This window comes from Microchirus variegatus (genome assembly GCF_963457635.1).
Source record: "Microchirus variegatus genome assembly, chromosome: 12".
Classification (NCBI taxonomy): domain Eukaryota; kingdom Metazoa; phylum Chordata; class Actinopteri; order Pleuronectiformes; family Soleidae; genus Microchirus; species Microchirus variegatus.
The window spans coordinates 24,278,109-24,295,053 of NC_139813.1; the positions used below are offsets into that span (position 1 = coordinate 24,278,109).

Sequence of the window (16,945 nt, forward strand, 5' to 3'; positions counted from 1 at the left end):
CTATCTATCTATCTATCTATCTATCTATCTATCTATCTATCTATCTATCTATCTATCTATCTATCTATCTATCTATCTATCTATCTATCTATCTATCTATCTATCTATCTATCTATCTATCAAGATGACAAACTAGTAAGCAATTTAGCTAGCAAGATGTCAAGCTAGTGAGCAATTTAGCTATCTTTCTAACTCACACGTTATCTATCTATCTATCTATCTATCTATCTATCTATCTATCTATCTATCTATCTATCTATCTATCTATCTATCTATCTATCTATCTATCTATCTATCTATCTATCTGTCTATCTATCTATCTATCTATCTATCTATCAAGATGTAAAACTAGCAGGAAATCTATGCTAGCAAGGCATCAAGCTAGCAAGCTATCTAGCTAGTCTAAGATGTCAAACTAGCAAACAATTTAGCTAGCAAGATGTCAAGCAAGCAAGGGATTTACTTTGCAAGATGTCAAGCTAACGAGCAATTTAGCTATCTATCTAACTCCCAAGTTAGACATCTATCCATCTATCTATCTATCTATCTATCTATCTATCTATCTATCTATCTATCTATCTATCTATCTATCTATCTATCTATCTATCTATCTATCTATCTATCTATCTATCTATCTATCTATCTATCTATCTATCTATCTATCTATCTATCTATCTATCTATCTATCTATCTATCTATCTATCTATCTAAGCTAGCAACATATCAAGCCAGCAAGACGTCAAGCTAGCAAGCAATTAAGCTAGCTATCAAACTAACTCACAAGTCACATATCTATCAATCACAAAGTGCTTTATATTTAAATGAGAAACAAACGCGTCAGTAAACCCTATGTACATGATAGTACAAACATTTTTTAATAAACGTGTGATACGTTTTTCATACCTTTGGGTCCAGGAGGTCCGACGTCTCCCTGAAGACCGTCAGTCCCGGCCGATCCTTTCACGCCATGAAGGCCTTGGATGCCTTTTTCTCCCGTGAACCCTGAAACAAGAAACGTCATGTGGGGTCTGTAGCCTCAGCGGAAGACTTTTATATGTACTTAGATAGAAAGAGCCTTGCTTTTACGGAGCCTTGCCTTTCGTGTTTTGAAGTAGAAGCCTAGCATTTAAAAAAAATATAAGACATCCTGTCCTGCATGTGAAGGCAGTTTGCAGATGTGGTGAGTGGAGGAGTCCTACATTTGTCTGCAGTTATTACAAACTATACCTTTAAATCTGCATTTAGTTTTTCCATTCCATTTAAGATTTTTTTTTGACCTATATCTAATGGGAATGTACAGTGAAAAGCGTCCAAATCCCTTTATTGCACGAGTAATTTGAGCAAAGTAACATTATTACCACATGTTACTTTTTATCTATCCTGAGCCTTACATCATCTCTAAATTTCTGTTGCTCTTGCACTCCCTTCACTGACTGAATCTCTCAAAATCTCAAAGATGCCATCCTGTAAACTCTATAATCCCCATGGCAACACAACAGATTACTTGTTCACGGCGTGCACGCTCAAATGTCTTCAAATTAATGTGGCTGTGAGTTATTGACTGCACTCTTCTCGGACGCGATCGCGCTCTGATATGGTCTGATTGTCTGAACAAAAATGATTAGGCCGATCAACGCGCTCGGGTCGGAGGCATGAAAACAAGCTTGATGACGGATGATGTCATGTTTTCATCGGTTTCCTGTTTCTCTCTCTGGAAAGATGCTATCAATCATATTTTGGAGCCAGCGATCTTTTGCTTCTCAGCTGGATCGTCCAATCGGAGCGTCCCGGCACGTCCATCAGGGTTTTGAAGAGGCCAAGATGAGATGGATGAGATTGGAGTACCAGAATCACAACAAGATTGAATCGTAGCGTAGATCTGGAAATATTAGTCATCAGTTCTGTCACTAAGGTATTTACACTCCCAGACCAACTTTAGCAGGTACACCTGTTAAACCTCTTGTAGAACCCATTAGTTTTATACACCAGTAGTGAATAATGGGCAGAGCTTATTAGCACTTGGATATTTGTGCCCCTGAGCAAGGGGTATCCAACCCCCCAGGCACCCTTTATCTGTCCAGGGATTTGAACTGGCAACCCTCCAGTTATAAGCCCAATTCCATTCCACATGTCCATGGGCTGTCCCTTAGACAGGTGATTTTGTGATTTTGAACGTAGCGTGGTTGTTGGCGTATCTCAGAAACGGCTGATTTGACTTTGAATGTGGTCATGAATTTAAAAGTCATCCAGGTTAAACGTCTGGCTTAGAAGGTGAGGAAATTTAGCTAAATTACAGATTTAAAGGTGAGATATTTAAAGTAGGACATCAAGACTCTCTTGGACCGGTTTGGTTTGCAGACATGTTTAATCACCTGGCCCCTAAAACACCTAATATAAAAACACCTGCATTTGAGTACGTTTTGAGGTGTTTGACAGTTTGAGACCCGGTGTTTTGATTACATTGAGTTACATAAATAACGCTGTACAAATAAAAAAAAGGTCATATAAATCCACTTAGGAAAACAAGGCACTGGATTTTGGACGGGGATTTATTTGCAGAAGAGGCGTGGACGCGGCCAGTGGGACATGTCATCTATCTTCGTCTCGGAGGGTAATTCCCCCACAACCACAACGCGAAGCCTTGTTCAGACGGACTTGGCACTTCAGAGCCATACGATGTTTTCGTTTTTTTTTTTTTTTACAAGGATACAAACAACTATGTGACTCCAGATGGTTTGGGAACTCCTTTCAGTTTGGTACCTCTTGATTCACCGCCCCTCATCATCCATTGCACATTCTATGACTGATGAACTGCCACATGACTTTTTTCCAAGAAGAATTATTATCTACCTGCTGAAAAGGACTCAGCATAAGCAAGGCATCAAGCTAGCAAGCAATTTAGTCAGCTATCTAACTTACAAATTCTATCTATCTATCTATCTATCTATCTATCTATCTATCTATCTATCTATCTATCTATCTATCTATCTATCTATCTATCTATCTATCTATCTATCTATCTATCTATCTATCTATCTATCTATCTATCTATCTATCTATCTATCTAGCAAGCTAGCAAGATGTTAAGCTAGCAAGCGATTTAGTTTGCATGATGTCAAGCTGGTGAGTAATCTATCTATCTATCTATCTATCTATCTATCTATCTATCTATCTATCTATCTATCTATCTATCTATCTATCTATCTATCTATCTATCTATCTATCTATCTATCTATCTATCTATCTATCTATCTATCTATCTATCTATACGAGCAAGATATCACGCTAGCAAGCAATTTAGTCAGCTATCTAACATACTAATTCTATCTATCTAGCAAGTTATCAAACTAGCAAGATTTAGCCAGCTATCTAACTTACACTATCTATCTATCTATCTGTCTGTCTGTCTGTCTGTCTGTCTGTCTGTCTCTGTCCGTCCGTCCGTCCGTCCGTCCGTCCGTCCGTCCGTCTATCTATCTATCTATCTATCTATCTATCTATCTATCTATCTATCTATCTATCTATCTATCTATCTATCTATCTATCTATCTATCTATCTATCTATACTAGCAAGATATCACGCTAGCAAGGCATCAAGCTAGCAAGCAATTTAGCCATTTGTTGTTCTGTTGTCTATGTTGTTTAAGCTTACCCCTAATTTATATTTCCTTTACTACTACGGTCTTCATTTAGTGTACAAAATGGCAAAAACATACGTCAATGCATGTCCGTCTAACAGAGCCATTAGAGATCTTGATTATCTGATATGAAACACATGTATCGAGGACCAACGTCAACCCAACTTTCACTGAAAACGTAGCTTTGAAAACCAGAGGCCGGACTAGACTTTGATCAGTGAAAGAAAGACGTTTGATTTCTGTTGCTATCATGAGCTTCGGTGAGTTATATGTTTTACATCTGTCTTTTAAAGTATTTAGATTTATTAGATTTGGAGCTGCACTGTCAAGGAAACAGCAGCAGCTGCTATTGGCCCACGCAGACTTCATTGTGTGAACTCGTTTGACATTTAAATCGTTCCCTGCGACAGTTTAAAAAGCCTTGTCCTTGTACCTACCTCTCAAGCCGCTAAACCCAGGGGGCCCAGGGTGCCCATGTGGTCCAGTATCGCCCTTCTCTCCCTTTGGTCCTGGAGGCCCTGGAGAAAGAACAGTAAAGAACTTTACAATGAATGCAAACCATGCTAACCATGAAAATAAGACGCAGTAAGAGAACAAAAATAACATAATGGGAAGCATACGTTTTGTGTTATGTTTTACCCTTTGGCAGAGATGTAGAGTTACAAAGATATACATAGATCTAGGTTTTGATTTAAACGTGGTATTTGATCAAAGGTTTGATGCTTATTTATGTTCTTGATCCTTTTTACGAACAGTAATGTATAGCATGTCCTTAAAAAAACACTGGATTCAGGCAAAAAATTCAGGCTAGCACTAAATTCCACTTTATCCACACTGGACAATGAGCCACAACAACAACGAGAGGTTGTTTAATCCCCAAGAAAAATCACGTCTTGGAGCAGAAATGATGAGACAAACCCTTCACTGGCTTCTTTTTAATCTATCACTTACAAAAATCAACACATAAAAAGACAACTCATTGGACGAAACTCCAGGCCAACACAAAGTTTGCGTACTGCAAATTAAAATTGAGAATATATCGTCAATTTAACATGTTTTCTTAATCCCTGATGACGGTCATTTTATAACTTAATACAACAAATTCCTGCCATAATGTCCCTTTAACATCCCTGCTGATTACACCGATATCGTAAAATCACATTTATTTTTCATTAGTGCAAACACACGGACGACGGAAGCCAAACTGGGCTTTACAACAGGTCTGAGGTTTCAGTCCAAAAGGTTTTGTTGTACTTGGAGACAGGAAGTGAAATTCAAACAGCAAAGTTAAAGAGAAAGATAGAGGGAGATACAAAGAGAGGGGGGTGTAAGAGAGAGAGAGTGAGATAGAGGTCTGTCCACAATGGAAACCACATGTTTAAACGGCACAGCTTGTGGGAACGCTTAGAAATGCAGCGCTTGTTATTGTCCAGCACATGTCCAGCTGATCCAAACCTTCAGAGAAACTGCTGACGGACGCTGAGATACAGATCTTCAACGATATCTCGTATAGGATACGTGAAGTCAGGTGATTTTAGGATTCACCCTCTGAAAGCGTTGCGTCTACACTTGGCTTCATGATGAGGGACATAATGGATTCATCCACCGGGTTCAATGAACTCGTCTGCAACTGTTTTACTAAGTTTGGGTAAGATTTGGTCACGCAGATACGGTTTACTGTATCCCAGTCCAAAAGTATTATTTTTAAACATTTATCTTATTTTTTTGATTATGTGAGTAAGCTAACAAACGTATTTATTACTTTCACATGAACGCTCAAACCCACAGACTAACTAGCTAACCTTAGTACGAGCCAAGACTGGAAAACGTTGACAATAAAAGTGCCTTTTGTGCTTTTTTTTGCTGTGGAAACACGGCGTCGCAAGATGGCTGCCTACAGTACGTGAAGCAACAAAGAGTAACGACCTAGCATTAGCTTTGAGTGCTACGGGTCAAGCCTGTTAGCGCTGTGAGTAGTACGGTGAGGGATTCTGGGAAGTTTGGAAGTGTGGAAGGCAAGGAAGAGAGTCACTTACCCAATGCTCACCACAGTTTGCGCTAAGCTAACTTCACAGTGGTACTACTGCCCCGAAGAAACAGGACAGCGCAAGCTAGGCTAACTACCTAATATTATTATTTCGAAGAGTGTTATAGGCCAAGTTGGTCCCTTTAAGGAGGTAAAATTGTAGGTAGTAAGGTAAGAGATACTGGGAAATTAAATATTCTTAATTGCTGCTGTGAGTAATGTCGTGTTTGGCTAACTTCCTGTCTGTTGTCGTTAGCATTGCCCTTTTTTGCTGTAGAAACATGGCGTGGCAAGATGGCTGCCTACAGTTCGTGCTGCAACAAAGAGTAACGACCTAGCATTAGCTTTGAGTGCTACGGGTCAAGCCTGTCAGCGCTGTGAGTAGTACAGTGAGGGATTCTGGGAAATTAAGTATGAAGTGTGGAAGTTAGCTGCAGTGGAAAGGAAGAGACAGTTTGTGCTAAGCTAACTTCACAGTGGTACTACTGCCCCGAAGAAACAGGACAGCGCAAGCTAGGCTAACTACCTAATATTATTATTTCAAAGAGTGTTATAGGCCAAGTTGGTCCCTTTACGGAGGTAAAAGTGTAGGTAGTAAGGTAAGAAACACTGATAGATTAAATATTCTAAAGTTGCCCGCTGTGAGTAATGTCGTGTTTTGGCTAACTTCCTGTCTGCTGTTGTTAGCATTGCCCTCACTTCTCACTAAATGACCTTGTGAATGAGTTTGTTGAGTGGACGTTTATTAACTATTAAACAGGACTTTTTGCTCTTGAAATGAACGTAATGATTTCATGTTTTTTTTATAGTTCAGATCGCGCTCATGACTCAACCACTCGACATCAGTGACAGCAGTTTCCTGATTTTATATTACACCATAATAATGATTCAATTCCTAACTTGTGTGCCAAATTTTCGGACACATCCACACGTTAAAATGTCAGTTTTTAACATCATAGTTAGGACTAAGTAGTACAATTTAAAACCACGTGTGAGCTGCCTCAGCTGCAGAAAGAGACAGCAGTTCACCCCGATGGTCCTAAAGCAACCACGTCCTTGTTAATGGTTTGTTTTACCAAAAGCTTCCCAGATTATTAATCTCCCTGCTCTCGGGGAACTTAGACTTGTTCACTCAGCTGACAGAGTTTCAACAATAACAAGCCGCGTGGACACATCAGATCTACAAGAACATATCAGCAGTAACGAGAGCGGGCGCCTCCGTCCCGACATATATCTCACGTTACAAATCCCCCCCGATTCCGTGTCCTTTTAGCCGCGTTTTACGCGTTCACGCACGGACGTAACGCGATATATCGCGTGTTGAACGTATGGCGGGATGTTGTTAAAATTCATCACTGTGACTAATGACACAAAGGAATTATCAGGGTTAATTTAATTTAATCTAAGGAGACAGGACGTTGTAATAAAGAACAGATGGACAACGCCAGGGTTCAAAAAGAGGCCGGTGCACGTACACAACCAAATCCACATTATATCATTACATAAGTAATATGGGAATCTAACAACTGGCCTTAAAAACAAGGACAATCTGGATCAATCTGAGGCTAAGAGTGTGTGTGTGTGAGGAACTCTTCACTAATAAAACAAACACGGCGTTGAAAATATACATTAACGGTACATCAGAGGCTGTAAATGTTTCCAGGCGTCAGCTGTGCTCGCGTCGGCCAAACTGTCCGAACCTGAGCGTCACCGATGCTGCACGAAACCAAAAACCACCCCCGTGACTTCATGTGTTTTTTTTGTTGTGTTTTTTGGATTGAATACAGCGCCGCACATGTGTCACGCCTCAACGTGGAGAAAGGAAAACAAACTGGTCGGGTGCACGCGCATTAAACACGCTAAATATAAAAGCTCAAGTCTTGTTTGTTTTTGTTCCGCCGCGTTCGCGAATGTGAAAAATCCAAAGTGTTGACAAGATTTAAAAGCCGAGTCGTGCATTTTAAAGGCTGTTTATGGATACGCTGAAACTTTAGATTAAACCACTTATTGTGGTGATTTTCTACACATTTGCAGTCTTGTATAAAGTACCTAAAAGTGATACTTGAGTAAAAGTACAAGTATGTGACCAGAAAATGACTTTGGTAGAAGCTGAAGTCACTTTTTTTAAAAATAATATACTTAAGTAAAAGTCTTAAAAGTAAATGACATTTGCTGTACTTAAGTATCAAAAGTAGTTTTCTGATATAAAATGACAAAAACAATGAAAAAGTAAACTTTTTAGAGGGGAAAAAATGGTTTATTTAGACATCCAGCAGTTATGGAGCAAAATTAATCATCCATTTGAAATCCTGCTTGTGCCAAATCCAATATTCATATTCTTTTTGCTCTATTTTTGGTCTCCACCAGCTCCTAAAATGTAATTTCTGGCTCATTAGTTGCTAAACGCTGCACTTTGTTAATCATTTATTTAATATTTATTTTACAGGTTGTCTATGGATACACTGTAACTTTAGATTAAACCATTTATTGTAGCGATTGTCTACACATTCCCAGTCTTGTATAAAATACCTTAAAGTGATACTTGAGTAAAAGTACAAGTATGTTACCAGAAAATGACTTTGGTAGAAGCTGAAGTGACCTGTTTTTGAAGTAAAAGTCTTAAAGTACATGACATTTACTGTACTTAAGTATCAAAAGTAGTTTTCTACTTTTGATACTTAAGTACAGTAAAAGTATTAAAAAAGTGAGGAGTAAGGATCGAGGCATGGTGGCTCAGTGGTAGGGCGAAGGATGGTTGTGGGTTAAAGGCGCCATATGTAAGAATGTGGCCAAAAACGGTTACTACATTCAAATTCAAAATACAGAGGTCTTTTAGGTTTCGTTTTCTGATGTAACTGGCAACCCGTGGTTGCTCGGCAGCTGAGACTCTACTGACTGCAATGATTGCTAGACGGCGGTAGGTGGCGCCACATGCCAAAACATGATTTGCAGTCTGCAAAATATATTTTTTTAATGCAAATATTTTGTCTGTACTGTTGTTGTTGGTGAGTTCAGTTTGTTATATGAACATTATTCCTGTCTCTGTGACATATTAGGAGGATTTTAGTTGCTTTAGATTTATTACATAATAAAATCCAATCCAATATTCATATTCTTTTTGCTCTATTTTTGGTCTCCACCAGCTCCTGAAAAGTCATTTCTGGCTCATTAGTTGCTAAACGCTGCACTTTGTTGATCATTTATCATCGTTAACGTTGTCAGTGTTCGGTCTCTTTTTAAAGCTCTTTTGCTCTAAAGGGTGAATCTCACAGCTGTTTTTGATAAATAAGTTTAAGATACTCAAATTAACCACAACATGAACAAAACAGTAAATGTCCACACACACACACACACACACATCGTCAAACACACACTGCAGTCAAACTGAAGGATAGTGGTGAAACCTGAGCAGAGGGTGTTTTTGATTCATGTCAATTAAAGCCTTACAACAGAGAAACAGAGGGACATTGAGGAGAGGAACAGAGAGAGTGAGCAGAGTAATGAAACACTGAGAGGAAGATGAAGGGAGGGAGGAAGATGAAGGGAGGAGGGAGGAAGAGAACAGAAATATGGCAGAAAACATGAGAGAGAAAAAAAAAGAGAAAGAGGGGAATACCGATGACTGAGCACATGGACTCCAAGTCATGCAGTCGTGCCATTTCTGCAGAAATCCAACTGTTTTTTAACGATAGTGGGTTAAAGTGTCCTTTCTGAAATATGAAATATAAACTGCTCTGTTGCCTGGAAGCTTAGAAGCTTGTTTTTGCCTGAAAAAAAAAACCCACTCCATGTTCTCTCCACTTGGCGGACGTGGTAATGAGCTCATGCCTGGCGAAAGAGACACTTTTACGGGTTTGTCCTTTAACAGGTTATGGAGTGGTCTCCTTCCACCGGCTCTTAGGAACCATTTATACCCTAATTTGACAGTTTTGGAGTCATTGCGATGGTTAAATGTCTTGTTGCGGTGGAGATTACTGTCTCCACTGCCCCCTACTGTCTGCTAGCAGAAAAACCATCCTTGCAAGGTCAGGGCTAGCTAGTGATTAGCGTTATTTTAGACATTCGTTGTTGCAGAGCCGGCAAAACAGAAGCAGAGGAGGAAGCGAGGGAAGAGGAAACAAGAAGAAGGAAGAGGAAGAGAAAACGTTTTTTTTTCGGAATCTGGAGAGACTTGAAAAACGATTCGACATGGAAATGGCTTGTGTTCGCGGTCTTCGATGGTGTTATACGTACTCCGAAACTGTAGGGGGAGCTCCGTAGAGGAAAAAGCCGAAAAAGCGACCAGACTTGTGAAGTTCCGCATACATAGCAGACCTTTTAAAACCTTGTTGGGGTTGTTGGGTGTTTCTGAAGGTTCTTTAAAGCAGACCTAGACAGGAAGTTCCAATTAACGCTGTTTTTTTTAGTGTGTATCTGCGTCATTACCTTTGTTTACGAAGCCCTGAAGGTTCTAAACAAACAGTTCAGCCACTGCTGAGAACGCTGTGTTTTATTGTAATCTTGGGCTCAGCGAGATCTCTAAAAAAAAACCGGTTCGGTTACGTAAACAGCAGTTCTCCAGAACAGCAGATGGTCCTGCTCCGGGCACAAGTCCGGGCACTAGTCCGGGCACATCCGGTTGCGTACATTGAACCGCAGAAGAAGAATAACATCCGTTGTGGAGGTGTTTCCCGAGCGACAGTGTCTTCTGACTCTGGGTCAAAGGTCGTCAAAGGGACTGCGGCGGGGAGTCGTGAAGAATCTATTTTTAAACACTGTTAAAACAATGTTTTGATAATGAGTAGCAGTGCATCCCCCGTTCCAGAGGGGGGAGCTGCTGTGCTTCTGAGAGCGGGTGTGCTGAATATGTCACTTCCGGGTATTGGCCAATCACAAGACAGTTGGGAAGACTCTACGCTGGCTGGCCAATCACAACACACTCTGTCTTCTGGGGGTGAGATTTATGTCTGAAATATCACGGCTGGGCAACAGCGTCAGAAAAGAGAGATTTCTATCAGCTCGTTTACAGCAACTAGGAGGTTTTTGACCATAAAAACAAGTTAATGTATGTAAGTAGACCTCCATAACTAACATATATTATGTGCAACAGGACCACTCTATGTGACCTTTAAGTCTCTTTTTTATGTTATCGTGTTCTATTATTATCTGTATTTTTATTCCGTGTGCTCAGCACTCTGTTAAACTCTGCACTAGTTCTTTTCTGGTTCTGGAAACTGTTTGCAGGTTCAAAGGCTGTGGACGCATCAGTCGAGAGGACCCCCAAACATTTACAATCCAAATGTTGGCTTAAAACGACTTAAAGAGCCGCAGAGGTAAAGAGGACGGAGAGAGAGAGAGAGCGAACGGCAGGAGGCAAAACAACGCGCTTGTTTCTATTGGCCACGACAATAGAGTCTCAGCTCCGACGCTGCTGCTGCTGCTGCTGCTGCTGCTGCTGCTGCTGCTGCTGCTGCTGCTGCTGCTGCTGCCAGTTATTTTATCATAGTTTGGGTGTTTGAAGACTCAGAATATTTGTATTACAACCTGGCAGCGTGGACCTTTGAAGGACGGAGCCATTTATCATGCAGTAATGGCGTAATAAAAGACCATTAGAGCTGCATTACGGAAAAAATGAAACGACTCAGCGTTTTTTTTCCGTCTTTCGCCCCTCCGGCGCTCGACTGATACGAGAAACTTAAAGTCGGGACATTCTGTCTTCTGCGGTACAGACGTGTTTACGTCCACGGAGGCGATCGATGACTTTTGGATCAAAGAGATGGAAACTGATTCGCGTTTGGAAATCGGAACTTTGAGAGTCGACTGATGTGCGTTTCGAGGTGCGGCGTGTGAGAATGGGTGACATCTAGTGGTGGAGCTGGAGATGACGACAACAAAAAGGACTGAGCAAAATCTTCCAGCTGCAAAACTAAAGCTTGGAGATTTACAATTCGACCGTCGCCATGACAGCACCCAAAATAAAACCATAATGCCAATCAAGGCAGACAAACAACCATCCACTTTCACACCTACCAGGGCCGTTTCTAGCAGTTTGGGGGCCCTATGCGAGATACTATTTGGGGGCCCCTATTTTTTTCAAACTCTTACATGCTTTGCAAATATATGCATAATGAATGCATCCAATACATAGCAAATACAGACTTTTATGAGTCTGAACTTGCAGTTTGGGGGGCCCCCTGGTGGCTGTGGAGCCCCATGCAGCTGCATAGTCCACATATAGCAAGAAACGGCTCTGACACCTACAGTCAATTTAGAGTGTCCAATTTGTCTAAACCCTCAAATGTGGGAGGAGACCATGAACTGCTCAGGTTAATGTTTACTGACGTTATAAAGCAGGTGTAAGTTGGCTCATTTCCTGACAGGCTTCCATTCAACGTGTTTTTTTTTCGCAAACCTAACTCCTACTTCCACTCTACTCTCCAAGCTTCACATTTTCAAACTGAAAGACTTTGTCCATTCCTTCTTCTTTTCTTTGTTGGTTTATGTGATCTTTTGTTTACATATGAGCCGCCGCCGCTTCAAAACAACTAAGCCCTTTCCTAAAGTACATAAAGACTGTTATTCATTCCAAGGCTATGAACACCCAAACATTTTTTGTTTTAATTTTGAAATGATTATACACTTACATAAACATTCCTGCGGGTATTATAGTCAATTTCTGCCAATAAATGGCTAAAAACTTACACACTGTTAACTAATTAGTTAGCTGTTCTTTAAAGGTACCATATGTAAGAATGTGGCCAAAACGGTTACTACATTCAAATTCAAAATACTGAGGTTTTTTTTAGGTTTCGTTTTCTGACGTAACTGGCAACCCCTGGTTGCTCGGCAGCTGAGACTCTACTGACTGCATAGATTGGTAGACGGCGGTAGGTGGCGCCACATGACGCCGAAACGTGATTTCGAAACATTAACATGATTTGCAGTCTGCAAAATATTATTTTTAATGCAAATATTTTGTCTGTACTGTTGTTGTTGGTGAGTTCAGTTTGTTATATGAACATTATTCCTGAGTCTCTGCGACATATTAGGAGGATTTTATGGCCAGTTGCTTTAGATTTATCACATAATGCACCTTTAAAGGACGACTTCGTGGCTGTGCTAAGTGCAGATATCTGGTGATTGACGACCTCGTGCACGTCACAGTATGTTAATCTCCAACCAAAACACATGTTCCTGTTAATAGTAACACCGTGTCCTTTTGCTACCTGGAGAGGAAACACATCGGCGGAGACCTTCGGGGGTGAAAAATTTTAAACGGCTTCTTGTGTTTCTGCAACATTATATAAACAAAGCAACGTGGAGGCCTGAACAACGTTAGTTCTGGAGACAAATGAAGGAAAGAGGAGATGCTGGAAGAGCATAAAGGAGGATAAACAGGGGACAGAGGATCTGGACCTTTCTTGGCTAAGGTGACTCAAAGCTAACAACAAACAAATGGGCCCGCGGAGAAAACTGGGCCTAATGACAGAGCTGAGTGGTTAAGTTTTTCTTTCTGGATCTGGCGTCTAAATTTAACCGTCAATCGTTTCCAGGCTCAGGAGAAACTGCGTCCCACCCACATGTGAGGCGGACGCGAGATGAGGGGCGTCCCGTTCGATTTGAGTTCGCCATCAATCAGCGACGGGGCTGCGTCCGCCTGCTGCAGCATTACATTACATCACGACGTACCTATTCTGGATTTACAGAGCCAGGGACGCTGGCAACGGAGAGTCTGGACTAATCAGCTCTGAGCCGCTCTGAGGAAGAACATTCAGAACATTGCTCAATACCCCGGGGGTCGTAATCCCGCAGTGTAAAAAAAAAAAATCACATTTGCATGCTGGGGTCGCTTTACTTTCACTGCGAACATGTATTGCCTCAGATGTGCTGTTGCAAAACGATCCTTTTTATTTGGGGGGGGAGAAATTGCAGTTCCATCCAAAGGGATTCATTACACCGAGCTTCAGGTTCCCACACTCTGATGCTGGGCTCTCACGTTTTATGTGGATTTCAACCCTGCTTACTTGTATTTTGTTGATTTTAACCACTTTTTCCACGACTGGCATTGATGCCGATATCGCAACCAACACCAATATCGTCAGATACAGAGGTTTTTTTATCTTAAAGGTCATAAAAATCCTTCTAATATGTCACAGAGACTCAGGAATAATGTTCATATAACAAACTGAACTCACCAACAACAACAGTACAGACAAAATATTTGCATTAAAAAAATATATTTTGCAGACTGTTTTGGCATGTGGCGCCACCTACCGCCGTCTACCAATCATTGCAGTCAGTAGAGTCTCAGCTGCCGAGCAACCACGGGTTGCCAGGTACGCCAGAAAACGAAACCCAAAAGACCTCGGTATTTTGAATTTGAACGTAGTAACCGTTTTTGGCCACATTCTTACATATGGCGCCTTTAAAATAGAGCCATATATGTGGTCATAAGATGTAGCGTTCAGGTGATATTTAGGATATTTCGATTGTAAAGGATTTTCCTATTTTCCTCGTCCGACGTTCCGATCCAGTGGTTTTGACCAATATTGGTCCAATCGGCTCATCCCTACTAACTATAACTTTCAACCATTGAACTTAGTTTAGGGAAAGTCAATATCCATCCATCCGTTATCTATTATCTATTATCTATCGCTTTATCCTCCCCTAGAGGGTCGCGGGGGGTGCTGTGCTCATCTCAGCTGACATTGGGCGATAGTCGGGGTCACACCCTGGACAGTTCCCCAGTCCATTGCAGGACCACACATAGAGACAAACAACCGTTCACTCACACTCTCACACCTACGGTCAATTTAGAGTGACCAATTCACCTAATCCCCATATCGCATGTTTTTGGACTGTGGGAGGAAGCCGGAGAACCCGGAGAAAACCCACGCACACACACGGGGAGAACATGTAAACTCCTTGCAGAAAGGCCCTTGTTCCGAAGTAGTCCCAAACGGGGCTGGAACCCAGGAACCCGGGTCTTCAAGAGTGCTAACCACTACACCAACCGTGGGCCCGACCGGCCTGAACCATATCCTTCAAAGCGACAGACATCTCACCTTCGAATATGGTGAGGTTCTTCAGGGTCAAGGAGTGCTCCCAGTCCTTCAGACGCAGGTCCTCCGTGATCGTGTTGAGGATCTCCATCTCGTTCCTCAGCTGAGCCTCCGTGTGGATGTGGGTCACCCACAAATTGCCGGTGTCCTCCGTGATGTTGCTGATCTGGATCTGGAGTTTGGAGAAGAAATCAGTAGATCGTCAACATACAGCAATAAAGAAAAGTGACTTTATAAGTTTTATATAAAGCTGAGATGAACCTGTAAGTCCTGGATCTTCAGGTTGTGGACGTTGACGTCGTTGCTGAACGTGTGATTGACGGCTCCCACCGTCCAGTTGACCTCGTCCAGCTTCTCCCTCAGGCCGCTCACCTTCCCCGAGGTCTCACTGAAACAAAAACGTGGATTCGTTAAACTTGTAACCGTCTTCGCTGTGACGCAGTAAAAACGAGGAGCTCGATCTTCGGGGTCTACCGGAGCAGGTGGTCGTGGTCGCGAAGCCACGTGGACGCCCGCGTCACCTCCGTGATCAGGCCCGTGAGGTTTCTGGTGGCGGAGCTGCTCAGCGAGGACAACCTGTCGTCCAGCTGCACCAGGTAGCCCTCGGACTGGAGAGAGTAGGCCTGGACGCTCCGCAGCTCGATCTCCACGCTCTACGACAGGAAGAGATCACAGCATCCTTATCCGTACTGAGCAAAGAGAAGCTCATGTTCTGGTGTTTTGGTGTTGAGGGATTTAAATTTCATCTTACAAACAAAAACATCTAGCATCTTCTTGTATTCGTTCCTTTAAATGATATAGTGTACACTCTTAGAAATAAAAGTGCTGAGTAGAACCATATGAGGTTCTTCGGCTTGTCTTCATAGGAGGAACAATTTTGGCTCCTGGTAGAACCTTTTTATAAAAGTTTCACCTGGAACCCTTTGTAGGGTTCCACCAAGAACCCTTTCTTCAGGAAAGGGGTTTTAAAGGGTTCTCTGGATCAAAATGGTTCTTACTGGAACCATTTGTGTTACCAAAAACCCTTCAGAAACCCTTTCTTCGGGAAAGGGTTTTTCAGAAGCAAATGGTTCCAGGTAGAACCTCAGTCCTTGCAGAAGGACCCTTTTGGAACCCTTATTTCTAAGAGTGTAGTGACATATTCACAAGACGAAGCACCTGCTCGTTCATGCCATCTAATCAGCCAATCACAAGGCAGAAAGCCAATGCCTTTAGTCATGTAGACATGGTGGAAATGAAATGGTTCTGGTCTGAAAAAACACGAAACTCCTGATTTACTGGAATTTTCACGCACAACCATCTTTAGTCCAAAGATCTGAGGTTCTCTGGAAGAAAATGGCTTTTAAATGCCAGAGGTCAGAGGTGAATGACCTCTAGAAACTCTAGCAACTCAAAATAACCACTCTTAAAAACCAAATTATGCAGAAAACCAATCGCAGATCACAACACCTTGAAGCAGATGGACTATACGGCAGCAGAAGGCAACACCGGCTGCTGCTACTGCCACTTTACTAGGTGTCATGTGTACCTAATAAAGTGGCTGGTAAGTGCAAATGCACTTTGACCTCGAAACCTGCCAACAGCCCAACCGAGACTTGACTTCATCCACACGTATTAACCAGCTCCAGAAGCCATTTTTCTGCTTTGCACAAGTACCTTGATGAGGATCTCGAGCCTCTGCAGCCAGTCGCTGTGGTTCTGGAAGAGGTTCTCCAGCTTCCAGATGTTCTCCAGCAGGTCGGCCTGCGTGGACGGCTCGCCCAGCGTCTGCTGCACCAGCCGCGAGTGCTCGGACATGTGGGTCACGTTCTCCAGCAGAACGTCCTGCTGCTGAGAAGACAACTGGGAGCGAGAGACTGCAAGAGAGAGAGAGAGAGAGAAAGTTCTCCAATCAAACATCTGAGATGATCAATCACGTCTGTCAGTTTAATGCGGAGCAGATGTTGATTCATTTGTCTGTTTCTCCTCAATGAAAAAGCTAATTAAACAACCGTTTTTAGATTTTTTCTACATTACATATTCTATATTGTGTAAATAATGCGGGAGAACGCTCAGTTTAGAGCTTTGTTCTCCCTCTAGTGGACAATAAAAACCTCTAGTGGACAATAAAAACAAGAGGAACACATAACAAAACAAACACAATAAACAGGGACTTAGCAAACAACACAGACCTAAAACTATCACTCAACTGTCAATAAAGTGCAATAAACAACAGAGAATTCACAAATAGTGCAAATTGA

The 16,945-nt window shown here is 41.9% G+C and overlaps 1 protein-coding gene across 1 annotated transcript in view; it reads right to left on the reverse strand.

Moving 5' to 3' along the window:
- The window catches only part of scara5 (scavenger receptor class A, member 5 (putative)), a gene marked incomplete at its 5' end in the record, with an annotated part of 86,176 nt that overhangs the window by 27,114 nt on the left and 42,117 nt on the right, over window positions 1–16,945 (reverse strand). The window contains 6 exons of the mRNA XM_083898837.1: window positions 904–1,002; window positions 4,076–4,156; window positions 14,709–14,877; window positions 14,967–15,093; window positions 15,180–15,358; window positions 16,362–16,561. Coding sequence (XP_083754963.1) covers window positions 904–1,002; window positions 4,076–4,156; window positions 14,709–14,877; window positions 14,967–15,093; window positions 15,180–15,358; window positions 16,362–16,561 — 855 coding nt within the window. The remainder of the gene's footprint in view (window positions 1–903; window positions 1,003–4,075; window positions 4,157–14,708; window positions 14,878–14,966; window positions 15,094–15,179; window positions 15,359–16,361; window positions 16,562–16,945) is intronic.